Source organism: Sapajus apella, unplaced genomic scaffold (assembly GCF_009761245.1).
Source record: "Sapajus apella isolate SASKATOON/1434 unplaced genomic scaffold, GSC_monkey_1.0 scaffold6, whole genome shotgun sequence".
Taxonomy (NCBI): Eukaryota; Metazoa; Chordata; class Mammalia; order Primates; family Cebidae; genus Sapajus; species Sapajus apella.
The window spans coordinates 76,151,269-76,173,032 of NW_022436946.1; the positions used below are offsets into that span (position 1 = coordinate 76,151,269).

At 34.7% G+C, this 21,764-nt stretch overlaps 1 protein-coding gene across 23 annotated transcripts in view; it reads right to left on the minus strand.

Moving 5' to 3' along the window:
* The window catches only part of RIMS1 (regulating synaptic membrane exocytosis 1), a 496,468-nt gene that overhangs the window by 285,642 nt on the left and 189,062 nt on the right, over positions 1-21,764 (minus strand). For all 23 annotated transcript variants that reach the window (XM_032275542.1, XM_032275541.1, XM_032275540.1 and 20 more), the window contains exons 3-4: positions 4,732-4,945; positions 1,904-1,915 (exon numbers count right to left, since the gene is read on the minus strand). In XM_032275542.1, coding sequence (XP_032131433.1) covers positions 1,904-1,915; positions 4,732-4,945 — 226 coding nt within the window. The remainder of the gene's footprint in view (positions 1-1,903; positions 1,916-4,731; positions 4,946-21,764) is intronic.

Sequence of the window (21,764 nt, forward strand, 5' to 3'; positions counted from 1 at the left end):
GCAACCTCCGCCTCCTGGGTTCAGGCAATTCTCCTGCCTCAGCCTCCTGAGTAGCTGGGATTACAGGCACACGCCACCATGCCCAGCTAATTTTTTGTATTTTTAGTAGAGACAGGGTTTCACCATGTTGACCAGGATGGTCTCGATCTCTTGATCTCGTGATCCACCCGCCTCGGCCTCCCAAAGTGCTGGGATTACAGGCTTGAGCCACCGCGCCCGGCCTACTCCAGTATTTTAATCACATTTCTTCACCAATTTAACAGATCAAGTAGAATTCATTATTATTATATTGATCAAGATGAAGATTTTTAGAAAAGTTTTATTCACTCTTATCTCCCTTCCCTTTCTACCCATACCAATACCACACACATGTAAATTATTATTTCTCTACTAAAAATAAAACAGCTCAGAGGAATAGGGAAAGAACTGGCAATGAAGTATTTCATTTAATAGTCAGTTATTCTCTTTGGCATGGCTAAGACAAAATGTGGCTTCAGTTTCCCTTGACTAGAAAGGCCATTCATTGAACTGCTTCAACAGGCTAAAATGGGTTTTAAAGAAATTATGATACAGCACTTAAAAATAATGTGATAGATATATGCATTCTAACCAAAGTGAAGAAAATAATTGAGTGATTATATTTTACAGGTCTTTCCACTCTACTTTTGGTTTGAGTCCACAAAATCCACCTGTATTCTCATTATACTATAATCATAATAATCACAAATAATCTACCATTATTGGAAGTGCTGTCAAAGGGACAGTGAGTCTGGCCAGCCCTACAGGAGAGTAGTTTAAATCTTATCATCAAATCTGCCTAAACATCAGCATTATTTACTTACACTTTACTCTTTAAAGGAACTTAAAATTATTCATGTTTTGACTGTAGACTCATCAAAAGTAATAATGTTGATGAAATTGGCATTATAGTAATAGCCCCTAAAATTATTCCACATACAATCAATGGTACAGGCAAAAATAAATAGCAAAAATAGATTATCCTATATAATTTTTCGACTCTATTTCTTTGTCATAGGAAAAAATCAATGAAAATATACTAGCATAAGTTTAAAAACACAGATTAATGTTCAATTTAACGTCATGCTTGCTAATTATGCACTGCAGTGTTACATATAAGCTTTAAAATTTTTGAACAAAGGCAGCTCAGTTGATGTATTGAACCTGAAAGACTCATTGTTTCAGTCTCATATTGGTAGATTAATGAGCTGTGAGGAAGTTGTAATTTATACCAAATGAAGGTGTATGGTATGTATACAAAGGAAAGGCTGACTAAAGATTCTACTTGGAGCCTATCTTCCCAGGCACAAAAAGCCTTTGTGGTTTCTACAGTTGATAAGAGTTAAAAGTGACCTTTTACTTTTCTAAGAAGTTATTCATATGCATGGGAGAAGATAAAGGCAAAATGTGGTTCAATATGACAACTCCACTACTTGTGTTCTATAGAAAAATAATTATACTTTGGCCTCTTTACTTGAATTGATCCATTCTCTCTACTAAGTGTATTCCATTCCTTCTGCAATAAAGTTTCAAATTATCTGCCTTTGCATGCTGAAAAAGGTAGAGCCCATTAGAATTTATTGTTTCTGAAAGCAGATGTCATCAAAACTCAGAGTTAAGCAGATGAATGAGCTTTCAGTGATATAAATTATATTAAAGTTTCACTGTCATCATGAACTCAAATTATCCAGACTTTATCTATTAATATCAAATTCTGTAATTCTCCTAAATGTTCATTGTTTTCATGATAACTGGATATGAGCTCTTCTTTGTATATAATTTCTTTGTAAAATATAGTTATCTACAACACTAGGTGCAACATTCACTTAATAAAGTTGACAACAATACAATAACAAATGATAGAAAAGAAGGTATGTATTCTAACCACTTTGTCCTCCTTTGGGAAAGCATCCAAGGAAGCAGAGTAGAGAAAGAAGAAAAAGAAGAGAAAAACAAAAATGAGCCATGTATTAATAGATTGGTTTTAAGAAAACAATTATGTGTTTCTTCAAAGTATTAAAGCACAGCTATTTTGAAAAGTAACTGTTTACTCTACCTAAAAAAACAGTCATTGTTAATCCTTCATTGAAAATGCACACATTATGCATCCTGCTATATGTTAGATACAAGAGTTAGGCACAATAATTTCCCAAATTTTGACAACTTGGATTAGTAAATCTAGATTTAAAATATTCTTCATAAAGAAGGTTAATTCACTACCACACATAGCCTACCTATAATTGAAAAATAGTTTATTAAAATGCATGAAATTGTATGAATAATTTTGTCAAATTATTGTTAAAATATTCATAGTCACAATTTGGGAAAATCTAAGAATGAGAAATATTTGTAATAAATAAATATGGTTAGACAAGTATGTTGACTATTTTAGCTATAAATTATTCCACAGACAATAACTGTGATACACATTTTAACATTATGTCATAGGAAAAAAACAACTTTATACAATGTTTTTGTCTTGTGCTCCAACTGAAATCTCTTAAGATGTGTGCCTTCTTTTATTTTGTTCCTTTAAATATTTTTTCCAAGATTGGTTGAGTTTAGTAAAGTTGAACTACACTAGGCCTGAGTGTCCTCTCCAAAGCCTAAGTACCTCCTAGCTCAATTTTCTTTAAACACCCTCTCCTTTTTAAAACCTGATATCTTTAATATATCAATCATTAACTTTATTGCTATTGGCTTGTCTCAAACCTATAACTGGAAGTTAAAAGCATTTAACAGTTATAGGTGCTTAGCTAGCACTAGCAGTCAGCTGATCTGCGCCTCATTATTCACTGCCAGTATATTTTCAAACTGAACAGTGTCCTTACCACATGGGTTGTTAAGTATTTTGATGTTGCCTCCAAGTTTTACCTGTAAGAATTTATTTCAGTATAGTGTATTAAAGATCACCATAGAAGGAGAAGTTAACAAATAGATCTTGTGTACTTTCTATGGGCCAGATACCACCTTAATATCCAAGCTTGTTTTAGAAAGCCTATAAGGTGGCATGTGAGGATTTCCTGCAAAAAATTACTGAGGAGAGAAAAAGAAAACTTACACAGTCATAAGAATGGGACCCTAAAGAAAGATTAAATATAGATATTATAAAGACCTATATTTTAATTATTTTTATTTAATTTTCATCACAATCATACAAGGTAAATATTACTGTCCAGTTTTCATAGGTAAAGAAACTGTTCAGAGAAGTTCATTATCTTCCTAAGCCACAGAGATAGTAACAGTCTCATCTTAAAGTATAAGATATATTGGTCAGCCAGGTGCGGTGCCTCACACCTGTAATCCCAACACTTTGGGAGGCCGAGGCGGGCAGATCACCTGAGGTCAGGAGTTCAAGATCAGCGTGGTCAATATGGAGAAACCCTGTCTCTACTAAAAATACAGAATTTATTACAGGGAATGGGCACCTGTAATCCCAGCTACTTGGGAGGCTGAGGTGGGAGAATCACTTCAACCCTGGAGGTAGAGGTTGCAGTGAGCCAAGTGCCACTGCACTCCAACCTGGGTGACAGAGTAAGACTCTGTCTAATAAAATAAAATAAAATAAAATAAAGATTATTCATCATACTCAGTGCCTTAAATTCACTGGAATAAATCTTAGAATATCTGACTTATAGCTTAACTAGACTACCAAAGAATACAATGTTGATTTAGAGATTTGTTTTAATTTTAACCATAATGTGCAACTTAGGAAAATATCAAGAGGGCTTAAAAATTTCATGTTATTTTTAAACATCACTTAGTATTATATTATAATCTATTAATGATTAGATAATGTCACAAATTCTTTACAGGAACACTGGGAATTTTTTAGCTACATAATTGTAACCGTTCCACATTAAGCTGCAGGTCTATATCAAAGAAAATTCACCCAGATTTCCCTATAAATAATTATACTGCACTATTTTAGATAATATGATAAAAGTACAACATTAAAATATAACTAAATATTTATTAGAATTACTCTAGTGTTTCATAAATAATAATATTGGTTCCTACCATATTAGCATCTTAAATCTTCAAAAATTGCATTTATTTAAAGTACTGGCATAACAGGAGTAGCTCTTATTTAAGGCAAATAAGAGAACATCATCAGGTGAGAATATATCTGATAGAGAAGAAAATGAGAAGTGCAAATCTCAAAATTTAGAAAAGGTCTAGTTTGACATAGTCTTCAAATATCTAAACAATTTCCATGAGATAACTGCGACACTAGTTATTTCTTTAACATGTCAGTAAATCTGAATTTACTCTCAAAGAGGCTAATCCTTGCTTAATATAAGACATTCAGTTATTTGGAATTTTGCGTGCATTCAATCTGAACACTAACATTACAGAAATTAAAAGTAGTTAACTTTTTGAAAAGAACTGGTTATAACTTTCAAGAGTTTTATAATTCATGATAATATTAAATCTACATTAACTATATTTTTTAAAAAAATAAATGTATTCTCATAGGTAATCTGTTGGTTTTGAATTGGAATCATCTATTGAGAAACACACATAAAGTATGATTTTAGGAATTATTTTCACCAATATTCCACTAAGAACATGAACAAAATGAGGGAGGTTCATATTAATGTGTATATTTATACACATGCCTGCTTTCTAAGATGTATGTGTTCTCATTCCTGGAAGGCATATGATTTTTATCCACATTCACAGCTCCCCTTATGTTCATGGAATACTCACGTTGCTCGACCGTAGAGACACACGGCCTCCGCAGCGTGCACAGAACTTGGTGCGACAGTAGGAGCAAAGATGGCCGCACCCATCAGCAAACTTTGTTTTATGACAGATTCCACAGGTTGGAGCATCATCTTTGTGCTCGCCCTGGTAACGCCGTGCTTCTTCCCCTATTTTTCTCACTTGTTCCTTATAGCTTTCAAACTGTTGATGCAATCTCCTAGGCAAAAGAGAAAATGGTAGCAAACTAAGTAAATGATGGGAGACAAAAACAAGAACAAACAAAACAAGAAATTTTTCCTAACAAAAAGGAAGAATAGCTATTTGAACTAAGGCAAAACATACAAAGCTATTTACCCCACTAACCGTACCGTCAAACGTAGGATATGTATTAGCATGATTCCATAATCCCAGTTTTGCTTTTTAGCACTGAACCATGTGTATGCAGAATCTATATAAGCACTGTTTGTCCCCAGAGGTGAAATTCTAGTATCTACTCCATGCCTCTGTTTCTTTCGTATTTTTAAAAATATTTTAACTGAGAGCTCAACACTTTACAACTACAATCACGTGTGCATATAACTGAAACAAAAATTACACAAAATATTTAGCCTACATACATATGATGTACTCTAATATTTTCTAACATATTCTAAATTTAATACTGAATATCATTCAAAAATAAATTTGTCACAGTAAATTGATTCCATGAGCCAGTATTTGAGCATAATGCATACTTTAAAAATCATGCTCAAATACTGGCTCATGGAATCAATTTACTGTGACAAACATTTTTGAATGATATTCAGTATTAAATTTAGAATATGATAGAATAGCCTGTCCTGTTGGAATTATAAGAAAAGTTTAGATAATGTTGTCTCTGAAATGGAATCAATTATGCCTTTTCTAAATCAGTATTAGTGATCTGGAAAAGTAACACCCTGAAAAAACATTTGTAATTGTTATGCTGATAAATCTGGATAATATACTAAAATCCTTTCAGGAGAACAAAATAATAAATATAGCTAATACAAAAAAATATTGTTTTAGACTATGTTGCTGCACAATCTGTCTTCTACAAAATAGCTTCCTTTGCCCCCATTCCTGAAGGCTACTTATCTATTTGGCATCAAGTATCTAATTTAGTACAGTACACAGAATGTTAGCTTATCCATTATATTTGAGCTCCCAGTTCTTCCAGTTTACATTAAAAATTCTAAATCCTACCTTGTAGATATGCAGATTTTTACATAGTCCAGTTTTTCATTATCTTAATCAGGTAATATCCATGAAGCTTGCTAGCAACCACTCCTGATTAACTATTGACTGTGGGGACAACTAAAGCTATCTAGTGAAACTTCCCATTTGAATGTTCGCATTTAATGTAATTAAAGTCTCCTCCCATTGCCATCAGTTCAAATTCCAATCTTAAATCACTATAAATAGAACACAAGGACATCCAGTGAATCCCCCAGTGAAAGGATGTCTTGATTTTGAAAATGAGAACTGAGGGTTGTCTTAAGCCTAGCCAATAGTCATTGGCTATTTCGCCAAAAGAAGAACTCTTGCTCAAATTCATCTGGGTATCTGAGCCAGTTTTCTGGATTTGAGTATTCCTTAGGACACAGAATACACAGATGCTATTGTTATTTCAGCAGTCAGTTCGATGTTCTCCATCTAAGATAACTGTGGGGAACTGATACTCCCTGGAAATAGAATCAAATAACTTAGGTCCAGGTACTGCAGTGTTTGAGGTACTGAGATTTCACTATATTTTCTTTTAATCTTAATAGCTTTTAAGCAGAACTTCTTTGATTACTTTAAAAATTCTCAAATTCCTTTCCTGCTTTGCCACTTGACACCTTTTCTGTTTAGTTCCAATAGTTAAAGCAAAAATCCAAGCACCGGCATATAAGAGTCTAGTTTAGGATGTGAAATATTTCCCAATGTAAAGGTGAGCTAATTTCCCTTCATAAAGGAATATATGTGATATTTCATTTAATGACTGCAAGATTATCTGGTGAATTTATTGAAGAGTATTTAATACATTCAATTTTTTATACTTTAATTATAATTAATCTAGGGTCAAGTTGGTAGAAAACAAGTATGGACATTTGTTATTTCAAAAGTTATCATGCAAAATGGCACTGGCAATCTTCTTCCACCAAAGAAAATAATTATTAAGGAATAGGAGCAAGGAAATACCTCTAATCAAAGAAACTCTAAGCATAAAGAGAGTGCATAATAAATATTTATTGTGAGAACCACCACATAAAATATATTTAAGTAAATATAAATGAGAAGGAGAAAGCCAGGCTAAGGAAAAAGTTTCCCTATAAACTTATTCCAAAATATAGAACATAATGCAGTTTGGGTGTTGGCAAACTTTTCAGAAAAAGATCAGATTGTAAATATTTTATACTTTGAGGGTCGTGTAGTTACTTTTGCAACTGCTCAATTCTGCTGCAGTAGGAAAGTAGCCACAGATAGTATGTAAATGAATGAATGTGAATATGCTCCAATGAAACTTTATTTACAAAAATAGATGATAGTCTAGATTTTGCCCATACAGCAGTTTGTCAACTCCTGATTAGTATATGTTTTATGCTAAGATATAATGGTTTGAAAACTGAAGCTTCTTTGTGTTTTTAAATTCAAACATAAAGGAATTTTATACGGCTCAATCAAAAGGGAATCTATTTCAGGAAACCTTTGCATGATATATAGATGCAGGGCACTGACCACCGAGATAAAACCTTACTCTACGGCAGTCTCATAACATTTCATTTGGGTCACTGATAGACCAGCTAATATTTTTATTATGTATTTTTACTATTTCTGTACATAAAACCTCTCTTCTACCAAACAGTAAACAGTATTGGAAATGAACAGTTTAGCAAATAGTTCAGACATACGCTTCCTTAGTAGCAGCCAATACACATATTTGCTGAATGGAAAATTTATGCATATACATATTATTTTTCTTAGCTCATTTTGAGGAAAAAAACATAAAATTTACAAACAAGTTCATATTGAGGACAAAATATCCTAATACACCCTACTTCACAAAACACTAAAAATTCTGGGTGTAATATTTAAAATAATAGCTTATAATATATGTTTGAGCTGGAGAGGAAGTATGCAAAATTCTCAAAGGACAAAAATGAAAGAGAAGCAGTAATTCAGAAAAATAACATATCTCTAAAGCAGAAGCCTAGGAACGTGTACTGAGGCTCAGCAATTAAGGAATAGGAGCAAGGAAATATCTCTAACCAAAGAAACTCTAAGCATAAAGAGAGTGCATAATAAAAATTGTTAAAACTGACCAAGAACTTCAGTTTTAACTCTTGTACACGTGATTGAAAATAAAATTTGAGTTAGGTATTCACCAAAAATAACTGAAATACAGTGCATGATATCCAAACCAGTAGCAGAAAAAATATGGAATGAGAAAAAAGTTAATCCAAAAGAAGATAAGAATTAAAATAAATAAATATATAAACATAGACAAAGCAGAACAATTAAATATTACAATAGGAGATGGTAAAAAAAACTAACACATGAGGAATCACAAGTGTTACACGTCACAAGCAGCATCATCAAATACAAAGATCATCACATTAGATTTTACAAATCTAGCTAAATGAAGTTTTGAAGAGATATACCCAAAATAAAAAGGCACAGAATGTTTGAAATAAAAGGATAGAAAAAAGGTAACCTAGGGAATATTAACAGAAACAGACAAGCAGACAAACAAAAGCTGATATAGAACTGAGATTAAAAAGCATTACTACAGAGGGTAAGTATTAAAAATGCTACTATTAAAAAGCATTCATTTTAGTTTGTACATGACAATGATCAACTTAATTGCGTATAACATACACATATCTATCCAGTAGATTAAACTCACTTGTTAATCTTGCTGTTGACTTCAGTGTGTACGTGTATAAAAATGCATATATATATCTCAAAAATACTAAACTTGTTTTATTTCTTAAGCTGGCAGGTGAGGGGTTATGTGATGTACATTTTATTTTTTCTTTACACATTACATATATGTTATATAATACTATTTTGTATGTATAAATGATTTACTATTGGAAAGAAAAAAGTTCTATCTCATCAAATAGCATTATATAACAAATGAGGGCTACATAGAATTGAAAAGATTAATGTGTTTGACAGCATTGAAACCTACGAAATAATTGACCAACCATGTCATGTAATTTATTTTAAAAAGACATACATATATTTAACCACATACGGTAACAATGTGAAGCAGATATTATTATGATATCATCCATTTTATTGATAAGGAATCTGATTATTGCCTAGGGCATTGCTTTTACTTTCTGCCTGAATATATATTGTAAATTCACATTCTTTACGTCTTATGTTTAGCTTATAAAAATGATAATAATTATGGATTAAGCTTGAAAATTAAAATGTTTGCGGAATCACTAATATGTCAACTATCAAGCAACGTCATCCTCTGATTGTGGCTAGTTGATGACACAAAAAGCTTTGAAAAAACAAAATCTATGCTGAGGAGCTCATGCCATGAACGTCTACAAAGCCCTTACTCTTACTTAATAATATTTCCATTCGTTTTTCAACTCCTTCATATTATTTACTCGCAAACTTTGTTTTCTCAAATTCACTTCAAGCTACTATGTCCTCTTAAAACACTCAAAATACTCTTTGATGATTTGTGAACCTTTTATGGGTGTACTAAGCACTCATGCATTTTAGCCTGTGAGGTCTCTTGGTGGTGACAGGTGGACAAGCAGCAATTGTTCCTTCTCTAGTTGGCCATGGCAAGTGAGTTGGTTAGATGAGACTTCTCCACTGAGGTAAGACAGTAAGTTCTCTAGCTTCTCACTTTCTCCATGGGGGATCTTGGAGTAAGTCCTAAGGAAGACAGCCAAGAGTGGACAGTGCCCTTCTCCCAAAGGGACATACCTAAGTGGCCTGGGGCAGCTTTTCACCAAGTGCTTCATCCCAAAGCTTATGAGGCCATTCACACAGGCATCATTCCAAACTCTAGCAGTAATCACATCCTTCTGAATGCTGGCCCATGGTGACCTGTACCCATCTATGGCCTCCTCTCACGTGTTTTAGAAATTCCTTTTTAGTTTCAGCAGCAGGCCACGTTTAAACTACTAGTATATACATCCCAGCGGGGAGTATAATGAGAGAAGAAAGAGCTTGCTTTTCCTCAGCCTAGATCTGTCATACATCTTCACATATTTTTCTTTCTGGGTTTCTTCCTTAATTTACAGATAGGATTCCATTGTTCTGCTCTGGAAGAAAAGGTCCAACTCAGGTCTTTGTCAACTTCTCCAACTTATTTCCTGGTGTGCTCCCCATTTTACAAGTAGATATTATGGAATGAGGGAAGGAGGGAAGGAAGAGAGGAAGGGAGAAAAGGAAGAAGGGAGGGAGGGAGAAAGGACAGCCTTCCTTACTCCCACATCCATAAAATCTACCTATTCCATAACCTGCACTACTCTATTAAATTGTTCTGTTCAAATACAACCTTAACGCCCTCTTCTCAATTCATATTCCTCTTACATTACTCTGATATCTCATGCTGTCAAGAGGCTGTCCTCATAATAAAATATGCCTTTGGAACCAAGATACGGGTAGTGAAACCATAAACAGCATATTTATTTTTTGCATTTGATGTTTTAATGCTTTAATCTATATCAAATTTGTGACAGTGTTCTAGTATGAATAATAAATGGAAATACATATTTTATTATATAGTCTTACAGTAAATGTGGGACTGCAAATGTGAAATCTTTTTGTGAAATTTATTTGTACACTTCAATTTTAGAATTAACTATATATTCTTATTGATTAGTGAGGTTGACAAAATATATGATCACAAATCACAGATTTAAATTATCTACATGGAAAATGGAGAGCGTTATAAAATGCACAATACTATCAAAATAAAAGCATTGATATTGAAATGGTTTTTATCTTGGGATATTATTTTTTCCATTGTTTCACCATATAATAGTAGTGGCATTATTTTAATAATTGTACATTCAACTCAAGAAACTCTAAAATTCAATTTGTAACAAGTTTTTGGGTGATTAATGGTATGTATTTTGAAAGAAACAAAGATAAGTGTCTAAAAAACTAAATATCATTCTGTAACTGTCTGAAAAGCTAAATATCATGCTATAAATAAAAAATAAATAATTTTAACAAGCAATTATTGGTGATGTTGTACAAATTAATAAGTATTTGTTGAATGAGTAAATGGTAATAGTGGAATGTAGAGAAATCTTTCTAATTACCACAGTACTTCACATTCTTCTGTTTTGTATTTTTTCTTCTCCTGTTCCCAAAGTAGTGAGAATCTAGCAGAAAATTCTACCTTTCTTCCTGGCTTTACTTTATGAAGTCCAGGCAAATAGAACTAGATTTTTCCAGAGGAGAAAAGAATGGAAGCTATTGTTTTAAAGTTTCAAAACTCCAAGTGGCAGGTTCTGAAAGCAGGTGAGGGCTTTCTCTGAGATAAAAGAAGGTAAAAAGCCAGGATAGTTTGCATGTACTACTCCCAAATGGAGGGTTGCGTTGGTATATATATACAACGGCAGAAGGACACGGGTGCTGAAAACAAGAAGCATGGCCTCTGTTTCCCTTCTCACCCTTGGCACAGAAAACAGATCAGTACCATCATGTGTTCCCCTCATCAGCCTTAGCCCATGGGTACCACCAAGGCCTTATGAAGCTAGTGACATGCATATTAGAGATAGGAGAGTTGTTCTGAGAATGATGGGTCAATTAAGAGCCTCCAAAACCATGGGGTTGTCCAAGAGGGACCCCTAATAATGACTGGCATTCAACGTTTTTCTAGTCTGGTAGGTTGCTTTATACACATGTTGACATCACACTTTACCTTTGAACATAAATTCACAGTTTCTGACTTTAATGAATGTATAATCAATTTAGAAAGTAAGTTATACATAAATATAAATTAGCAGTTTTTGGCAGCATGTACTGTGTCAAGGAAGGACAGTAAGTCACATAGCTGTACAGTAAAAAACTCTTTCTTGTCTCCACAATTGTCCCCCTTTTAGTTAAATTGCCTTTTTGATTCCACTCTATAAGAGGAGTGGTAAAATTTCACAAAATTTCAAGGGTGACTATTATTATTATTATTACTATTGAGATGGGGGTCTGACTTCTCTTGCACAGGCTGGAGTGCAATGGCATGATTTTGGCTCACTGCAACCTCCACCTCCCAGATTCAAGTGATTCTTCTTCCCCAGCCTCCTGAGTAGCTAGGATTACAGGCGTGCGCCACCACACCTGGCTAATTTTTTTTTTTTCTTTTTTTTTTTTTTTTTTTTAGTAAAGATGGGGTTTCACCATGTTGGCCAGGCTGGTCTCAAACTCCTGACCTCAGGTGATCCAACCACCTCTGGCTCCCAAAGTGCTAGGATTATAGGCGTGAGCCATGCGCCCCGCCGACTATTATTTTTTTAATGATGGTTGCAAATAGTGGTGTCTTGTGTCAGAGTTGAGTTGAAAATAACTAACAGCACAGTCTTTTGGGCAGAAAGATTGAATAATAGTGTTTTGTGCTACAAAATACTTGGAAAGGGGATGGTTGTGGGGTCTTGGATTGATCTCTTGGAATGCCCCTGAAAACAAAATCACAAACTACTCAAAGTTCCACCATCAGGCCAGGCACAGTGGTGCACGCCTGTAATCCCAGCACTTTGGGAGGCCGAGGTGGGAGGATCACTTGAGCTCAGGAATTTTAGACATGTCTGGACAACAAAGCTAGACTCAATCTCTATTTTTTTTCTTTTTTTTTTTTTTTTTGAGACAGAGTTTCACTCTTGTTACCCAGGCTGGAGTGCAATGGCGCAATCTCGGCTCACCGCAACCTCCACATCCTGGGTTCAGGCAATTCTCCTGCCTCAGCCTCCTGAGTAGCTGGGACTACAGGCATGCGTCACGATGCCCAGCTGATTTTTTGTATTTTTAGAAGAGACAGGGTTTCACCATGTTGATGAGGATGGTCTCGATCTCTTGACCTCGTGATCCACCCGCCTCGGCCTCCCAAAGTACAATCTCTATTTTAAAAAATTAAAAATATATTACCCAGGCATGATGGTGCATGCCTGTAGACACAGCTACTCAGGAGGCTGATGTGGGAGGATTGTTTGAGCCTTGGAGGCTGAGGCTACAGTGAGCCATGATCACGCCACTGCACTCTAACCTGGGTGACAGAGTGAGACCCTGTCTAATACAAAAACAAAGCAAAACAAAACAAAAATACCAAAGTTCCTCAATTACGAAGGTACAGAAATAAGAAAGCCATTGTTCAAATGGCTGGTGCTAGTGTCCTGCCACCTCAGCTAAGATATTCTGCTCTAGAAGACACCACCAGAGCCACATCAGGAGATCCCAGGAAAATGATGGCCAGTATGTTGTGACTCTGCATCTAACTCAGATTCCATTCAAATCTCATGCAAGCACATTTGACTGATGGAACCTAAATTACATCAGGGATTCTAGCTGCAGAAGAGTCTATGAAATTCAGTTTTAGGATTTCTAGTTTTTTCAAAAGACTTCCTAAAATGATTTTGAAATAGATATTGTGAGGGTCAGTCTTCCACTTCAGCTACAACCCTCTAACCTATGTCAAATTGCTTAACTCCTTCCACTGTACCATGGGTGTATTTTACATTTTATCTCTCCTTCCTCCCTCTCCTCCCCTCCTTTTCCTCACCTATTTTCCCCTCCTGTCCCCTCCCCTCTCCTCCCCTCTCTTCTCTTCTCTCCTCTCCCTCCCTCTCTTTTTCCTCATCATACACTAAGCACAGATTAATATGGAAAGCATTTTGCCTCCACCAGGAAATTTAAAAAATAGATTAGGTTCCCCTAACAAATTACTTATATGAAGTGTCTTCAAAAAGTTCATAGAAAATGAGTATTATTTAAAAAGTAGGCATAGATTTCAAAATTTTCTTGTACCAAAATGAATTTGTACTAACTTGTTTTAACAACTCTGAACAGGATCTATTAATAGTTTGAGGCACTAAGAAGGATAAAACATAAGTTTGAAAAGAGCTTCTATGAGAGCAACATGAATTCTCTAAAACTGAAGCAAGAACAAACATCAAATTTCAAGTGAAGCTTGGGCAGAAGAATAGTGAAATCACTGATGCTTTATGAAAAGTTATGGGGATAATGTTCCAAATAAATCAGCAGTTTACAAATTGATAGCTCATTTTTAGAAGGAAAGAGATGATTTTGAAGATGAAGCCTATAGTAGCAGACCACACACATCAATTTGTGAGCAAAAAAAATCATTTTGTTCATACCCTAATTGAAGGGCACTGACGATTAACAGCAGAAATAGTAGCCAGCACCACAGATATCTCAATGGGTTCAGCTTACACAATTCTGACTGGAAAATTAAAGTTGACCTAACTTTCCATTTGATGGGTGCCAAAACCATTGCACCCAGATCAGCTGCAGAGAAGAGCAGAGCTTTCAATGGAAATTTTAAAATGGGCTAAAGATGCTGAAGCATTTATTTGAAGAATTGGAGATGAAACATGTCTTTACCAGTATAATCCTGAAGACAAAGCACAATCAAAAGAATGACCTTGAAGAGGTGGAAGTGGTCCAGTCGAAGTAAAAGCAGACCAGTCAAAAGCAAAGGTCATGGCAACAGTTTCTTGGTATGCTCAAGCCATTTTGCTTGCCAACTTCTGGGGGGACCAAAGAATGATGACATCTGCTTATTATGAGAGTGTTTTGATAAAGTTAGCCAATTTTTCTTTCTTTTTTTCTTTTTTTTTTGTTTTTTTTTGAGATGGAGTCTCCCTCTGTCGCCAGGCTAGAGTGCAGTGGCACGATCTCGGTTCACTGCAATCTCTGTCTCCCAAGTTCAAGCAGTTCTCCTGCCTCAGCCTCCCAAGTAGCTGGGATTACAGACATGTGCCACCATGCCCAACTAATTTTTGTATTTTTAGTACAGACGGGGTTTCACCATGCTGGCAGGATGGTCTCGATCTCCTGACCTCGTGATGCACCTGCCTCAGCCTCACAAAGGGTTGGGATTACAGGTGTGCACCACTGCGCCTCAGCCAAGTTAGCCAATCTTTCATAGAAAAAGTCCCAGGAAAACACCATCTGAGAGTCCTTCTCCACCACAACATTCCTGCTCACTCTTTTCATCAAACAAGGGGAATTTTGCCAGAGTTTTGATAGGCAATCATTAGGCATCCACCTTACAGTCCTAAATTGAATTCTTCTAACTTCCTTTTGATTCCTAATCTTAAAATATCTGTGAAGGGTACTCATTTTTCGTTAGTTAATGTTGTAAAAAAGACTGCATTGGCATGGTAAAATCCCAAATGTGCATGGGTTACAAAAGTGTCTTGAACTTGATGGATCTTATGTCGAGAAGTAACATTTGTAATTAAAAAAAATTTTTAATCCCATTTTTTTTCTGAAAACTTTGGGAATATATGTACTTGTGTCTGTCTAGTTCATTTTATCTGGTTAAAAAGCTGCAGAGACAGCAAATCAAGGTAAAACTTGGACTCAGATACAAGGTACATATACAATCAAGTAAACAAACAAACAAACAAAAAAACCCTCTTTTCTGTAGTGATTTAATGTACAGCACAAATCTATCACCTGTGAGGAAGGACCCTCATTATTCTTAGCTCGGATTATCTCACTAGCTTTCTAACTAGGTTTCCTGCCAACAGGTTCCCTCATTCTAGTGCATCTTTCATACCACCTGAATGATCTTCCTAATAAACCAAACCAATCATGTTGATCTACTGATTAAATATCATCTCTGAGGTAGTTTAATTTCTCATTCTATCGTACAAGGCCCGGCCTTACTTATCTATTAGCATCTCTCACATACATTTTCTCATACATCTTACACTACAATCATATTAAACTTTCTAGCTATTTGTCAAACACAGTAGAATCTTCCAAACACCAATTGAGCAAACATATATTGAGGTCCGTTTTACAATCCACATTCCTTAAGGCTCTGGGAGTACAAAGAAAGTAGCATAAGAAGGTCTTGAGTTTCAGTTATTTTATTATCTGTTATTCTTATTATAAATACAAGTTGTTTACAGGTGTCAGCATATAGTATCCTGCAAAAGGAACTGATTGCAATTGCAAATGTATGTAACTCAGATGGAATCACTTTTACTGCAGTGCATTTTTCCTTCAGCCTTGAACTTCCTTTCATAGCTTGAACCCTTACCAAGTGTCATTAAAGCTTTCACTTATCAATACCTTACTGATCTAAATTTACTTATGTGAATTTTTCACTTAACACCAGCTATAGGAATATAATATGCTATTCTAGATATGAGCATACAGGCTCTTTTTGGAAGAAGTAGGAATTATTCTACCAGTTGTCTTTGTTGTGTGCTTCAACCCTTTTTGTGAAGCACTTCTGAAATTTAAGAAATCTAGTTGTACAGCTTCAAGCCAGGGTTTTCTGCTTTGGCAGGACTTGGGGTACATCACTATAATATCATTTAAACACTTTGCATAGAGTGAGACAAGATAAAGAAAGGATTCCAAAACCCAGTGTGAAATGGAAATATTTAGGAAAATACAGGCATAGGAGAAACTCCAAAGATTAATGGGTACAATTTCCTCATTTTATAAATGGGAAAATTTAGGGACATGTCTTATGTGACTTACATAAGGCTGGTAAAATGGTTAGTGTTAATTAGGGTCTCTATTTCAAACTTTCTACTATACCATTCTGTTTTCAGAATGCTAATTTTAATTATGGCTAAAGGAACGGAAAGATATTGCTTTGTAAGAGGTGTTTCCTTGGTATCCTCAAACTTAATAAGCATCAGAATTAACTAAAAGTCTTGTTAAAATGCAAATTTTTGGACAAGCCTACAGAGCTTCTGATTCGTAGGTTTGGGATAAATTCCAGGAATAAGCTTTTTTAGTAGTTCTGGTGCAAATTATCCAGAGACCACCATGTGGCAGAGACTGCAAACAGTAAGAATAAACTTGAAAATGAAGGCAGCTTTTTTCACAGATCTGTCATCTCACTTCATAAAAATAATCATCCCAATGAAATTTTAAGCATAAATGAAAATCTCGGGCACTAGCCCTCTGAAAATATGATGAATAATTTAATATTATGTTATTTATACATATTTAACCTCATGAGCACCATTGTTTAAAACTTAAAATTTTATGAATCACAGAAATGTGCACATTTGTATATGTGAATTTTAAAAAGCATCCTAGTGTTTTGTACACAAGCTTAAACATATGTTGCTTCAGGGGTAATATTCTAAATATCTCAGTAATTCACAAATTTACCCCAGATGTCTTTGAGTGATTTTTGAAAATTACTACAGTTCAACAAATTATTTATCAGTTTGTATCTAAAAACATGTTTGGTCTTCAGTTTAAAATGGGTATACTGTTTTTCTTATTGCAAATGTCCAGCAGATGGCACTAAAGTTTTTTATTTTGGCATTCAATTCTTAGTTATTTAAATTACTTTTCTTTAAAACATCTTATTTGCTAAAAAAAAAATTAGTACAATCAGCAGGAGATTTGACTTAGGAAAATGTGTTTTCAGAGGTAGCTGAAAAAGAACAAAAGAGAAATGTATAAAATGTTGCAATTTCTGCTCTTTTGTGCAGGACTGTCATTCTACATACCCTTTTATAAAATTATATATTAAGAGTTTTGTTCATTTTTCTATTGTTGGTAGTCTTTATGGTCCTCCATTTAGCATTGTTAAAAATGTAGTTCATCCAATCAGCATCCCACAGTGTTCTGAAAGCACTGAGATGACACTTACAAAAATAAGAGCATAACCGATGATTAGCTATTAGTGTTTTATAGTCTATTACTTCAGTCAAGCATTTATTTTTAATTCCATTTTCAATTTACCATAGGAGGCCACTCCTGAGTAAGCATTAAATGAAGACATCTGAGGACATGGAGGCCCACTAGCATAGGTTTAAATTTCCTGCTGCACTCCATCTCCCAAGAAATAGCTTAACTGTGTTCCTGAATGCTGTGAGGTGCTGCATATGTAGAAGGCTTATGTGTTGGGTCTTAGAAATACTGTTTCTAGATTATGGAACAATATTACTGCTTTCTAACATTGGAGATATATCAGAGCTGTGAAACTGAAAACGTGGTTCAAGAAAAGGTCATTTTAATATTTTGACAAACAAATTATCTCATTCACAGAGCAATTCAAAGGAAGAACATCAAGTAAAATTAGGAGAAACCATAAAGTAGGATATGAATTAGGAATACAATTTTTAAAAGGAATGAAGGTAAGTTTTAAGAAAATAATCTTAACAGGTAATATTGGGATCATCTACATGACAGAAATGTAATCAACTGATATTAAATAGGTCTAATCAGACTCCATGCAGACTTTTCCATAATATGTCATATGATCATGCTAACCTACCTAATACATAAAGAGCAAAATCCATGTGCTGGCAATTTAGAAGACAGTGGTGTCTACATATATGATCAAGCCAAAGTGTTAAGTAACCAGTTCATGCCTGCATCTTCTGGAGTGCAAAACACACTGTAAACATTGCCTTTGCTGTATTCGTGACAATTTTCACTAAAATTGCTATGTTATGTTACTATAAAGAGGTAAAAAACCAACTCTATTTCATTATACAGCTGGACACTTTTTGGAAGGAATTAAATGTAATGGTTCAGGCATAAGGGTGAGTCTGGCCTAGTCAGGATCAAACCTAGTTCTATTTCTTAGTTCATGACTATGAAGAAATTATTTAAAGTCTGTTCCTCAGTCTTGTCATTTATGATCTGGTGATAGTAATGGCAACTTTGTAAGATTATTGGGAGGGTTAATTGAGATAATCAATGCAAAGTGATAGAGCCGTGTCAAGCCTATGGTAAAAGCTCAATAAATATTAGCTATTTTTATTATACATAGACATAGATAATACATGAGGGAAACAGAGTACTTTGCTTTTAAGTTTCTGAGTACACTGAGCTGATAACTTTGGAAGGCAGTGATGACTGGCAGGATTTCCTGGCAGATGGGGATCAGTATGAGTGGCTTACATGATCTATCAATAGACCACCAGTGAGGGGCAAAAAGGTCATCTTGTAAGATGGAAGTCAGAGTGAAAGATGAACCCATAAGTAAAATTTCTTTTGTGGGAAGTCCAAAAGATATAACCACTGGTGGAATACATGTAATTTTGTCTGAAAATTTTTTCAGCATTTTTATGGACATTGTTGATTCACAGCAAACAAAGATATTCTAAAAATCTGATATTTATAAAGGGAGTATTATCATTAGTATTATCAATGCACTGATAAATGCAAATTGCCTGAATCACAAATATTTCCAATGCTCTAAAATACTTGGTGAATTAATTATATACAAAAAAATTTTAATGTGAAAGACTTGTTTTCCTTTTCATTTTTAATGCCTGATAAATTTACATACATCAAATGTATCCTTCTTATTAGTGAGTTAACCAAATTTTATTGCCTTTTCTTCTTTTAGATGATAAACTATGTTCAGGTATGTGTTAGCTAAGGGAGAGGGGCTTTCAATGTTACTTTGACAAAGTATCATTACTTTACATTTTTAATATTTGATAAGAATAATTCCTTTAAAATGTCAATGGTCCTATAAAGCTCTTTAAGCTGCTTTGTTTCTCAGACATCACAGACCCATTAGGGGATAAATGAGAAGTGTAGTGTTCCCTAATTTCCAGAACATCTAATGACTTCATCTCCCTGGAAAAATTCTTCTGTTGGTAAAGCTTGCACTCATCCATTCTGGTTACCAGGGTCTCTATGTGGTCACCTGTAACATTCCTGTCTTGTCTGTTCAGAGATTCTGAACACCCACTTATCCCTAGTGAGGGAATAATGAAGATATGTTGATTTTACTCTGGGTGTAGAAGGAAAGTATATTACTTGCTTCTTGACCTCAAGAAGTGAGTGCACAAGCATATTTCTTGGTTTTAGGTTTAATCTCCACGTGTGCCAACACTTGAGAAAAGAGCAGAGCCCAGTGGTTCTAGGGCCAAATTTCCTAGGTTCAGAACTTACTTGCACTCTTCCTCTTATTTAGCTTGTGACCTGGCAAGATATTTAACATGTAAAGACTCCACATTTTACTCTGTAAAATGAGAATAATAATGCCTACCTACTGTGAGGTTGTTGTGAGGATTGGGAAACAGGAACACTTTTACACTGTTGGTGGGAGTGTAAATTAGTTCAACCATTGTGGAAGACAGTGTGGAGATTCCTCAAGGATCTAGAAATAGAAATGCCATTTGACCCAGCAATCCCATTACTGGGTATGTACCCAAAGGACTATAAATCATTCTATTATAAAGACACAAGCACACGCATGTTCATCTCGGCACTGTTTACAATAGCAAAGATCTGGAACCAACCCAAATGCTCATCAATGATAGACTGGACAAACAAAATATGGCACCATGGAATACTATGCAGCTATAAAAAACAATGAGTTCGTGTCCTTTGTAGGGACATGGATGAACCTGGAAACCATCATTCACAGCAAACTGACACAAAAACAGAAAATCAAACACCGCATGTTCTCACTCATAAGCAGGTGTTTAACAATGAGAACATGTGGACACAAAGAGGGGGACATCACACACCGGGGACTGTTGGGGGGGCAATTAGGAGATGGATAGTGGGAGGGAGGGTGGGGAGGGATAACGTGGGGAGAAACGTCAGGTACAGGTGATGGGGTAATGGTGGCAGCAAACCACCTTGCCATGAATGTGCCTATGCAACAATCTTGCATGATCTACACATGTACTCCAGAATCTAAAGTACAATAAAAAATAAAAATAAAAATAAAATAGCTGCTATGTGCAAAGCACTTAGGGAGGTGTGAAACAATAGTAAGTACTTAGTAAAATATTAGCTATTTTATCATGTATAGAGGAAACAATGAACAAAAATCAGATAAAACATCTATTATGGTCCTGCAAAATGTAACATTACTTAATGAATTGAAATATATAAATAGGATCTGGAACTATAAAATAAAATATATAGATTGAGTCCAGATTTTTTTTAAAGCAGTGTCATCAAATAGTATATCTGTAAAGCTTAAGTTGAACAGCTAAGTCATAAAAAATTTATTCCAAAAAGGCTTCCTCTTTTTCAGTTTTAAAAGCAGAGGAATACAAGCTTTCTGAATTTTACTTGCACAGTATACCATAGCAGCCATCATTAGGTAAAGTATTTTCTAAGGCATTCTGGAGTGCATTTCAAGGCAAGTGACAAGATGTAATTTCCTTCCCATTACTTTTGCTAATGATGACATCTGTTTTCATCATTTAATTAAAATACATTGTTAATATGTATATAAGACCTAACTATCATCTAAATAATATAACAGGTGTTGTAAATAACTTAAGTTCTTTTATATCCATGAAAGAGATCATAAAATAAATAATTCAAATATTATTGCTAATGTAGAATATAAAATTCCAGAGAATATCAGAAGAATTTTTAATTTATACAAATGCAGATATATTCTATATCTGTCCCATGTAACTCAGAACCCCTAACACTGTTTAATCAACTCCAGACAACCTCTTCTACCCTCACCAGTCACTGCTTGATAATAATCAAGTCTATTTTTAAAACTTACCATTTTATGGTATATTTAGATAACTTTAAAAAGTGTCATAATGTTTTCACTAATCACAGGGCACACAAAGTTAGGAGCAGTCATTTTACCTTTCATAACATTGCACTATCTATGAAAAACTTTGAATAATATCAAGTTACTTTGAATTTGAACTGCACTTAATTCAATAGACTGTGTCAGAACCCTGGACAGATAATCTCTCAGTTTTTGTCACTGTAATGATCCAATCAAATTAAGCACGATTTAATTCCACCTCAACAGTTCTATCGATTTTGTAGCAATCAGTCAAAATGAAAACATTTTGCTATACTTATGAGCAACACCCTAT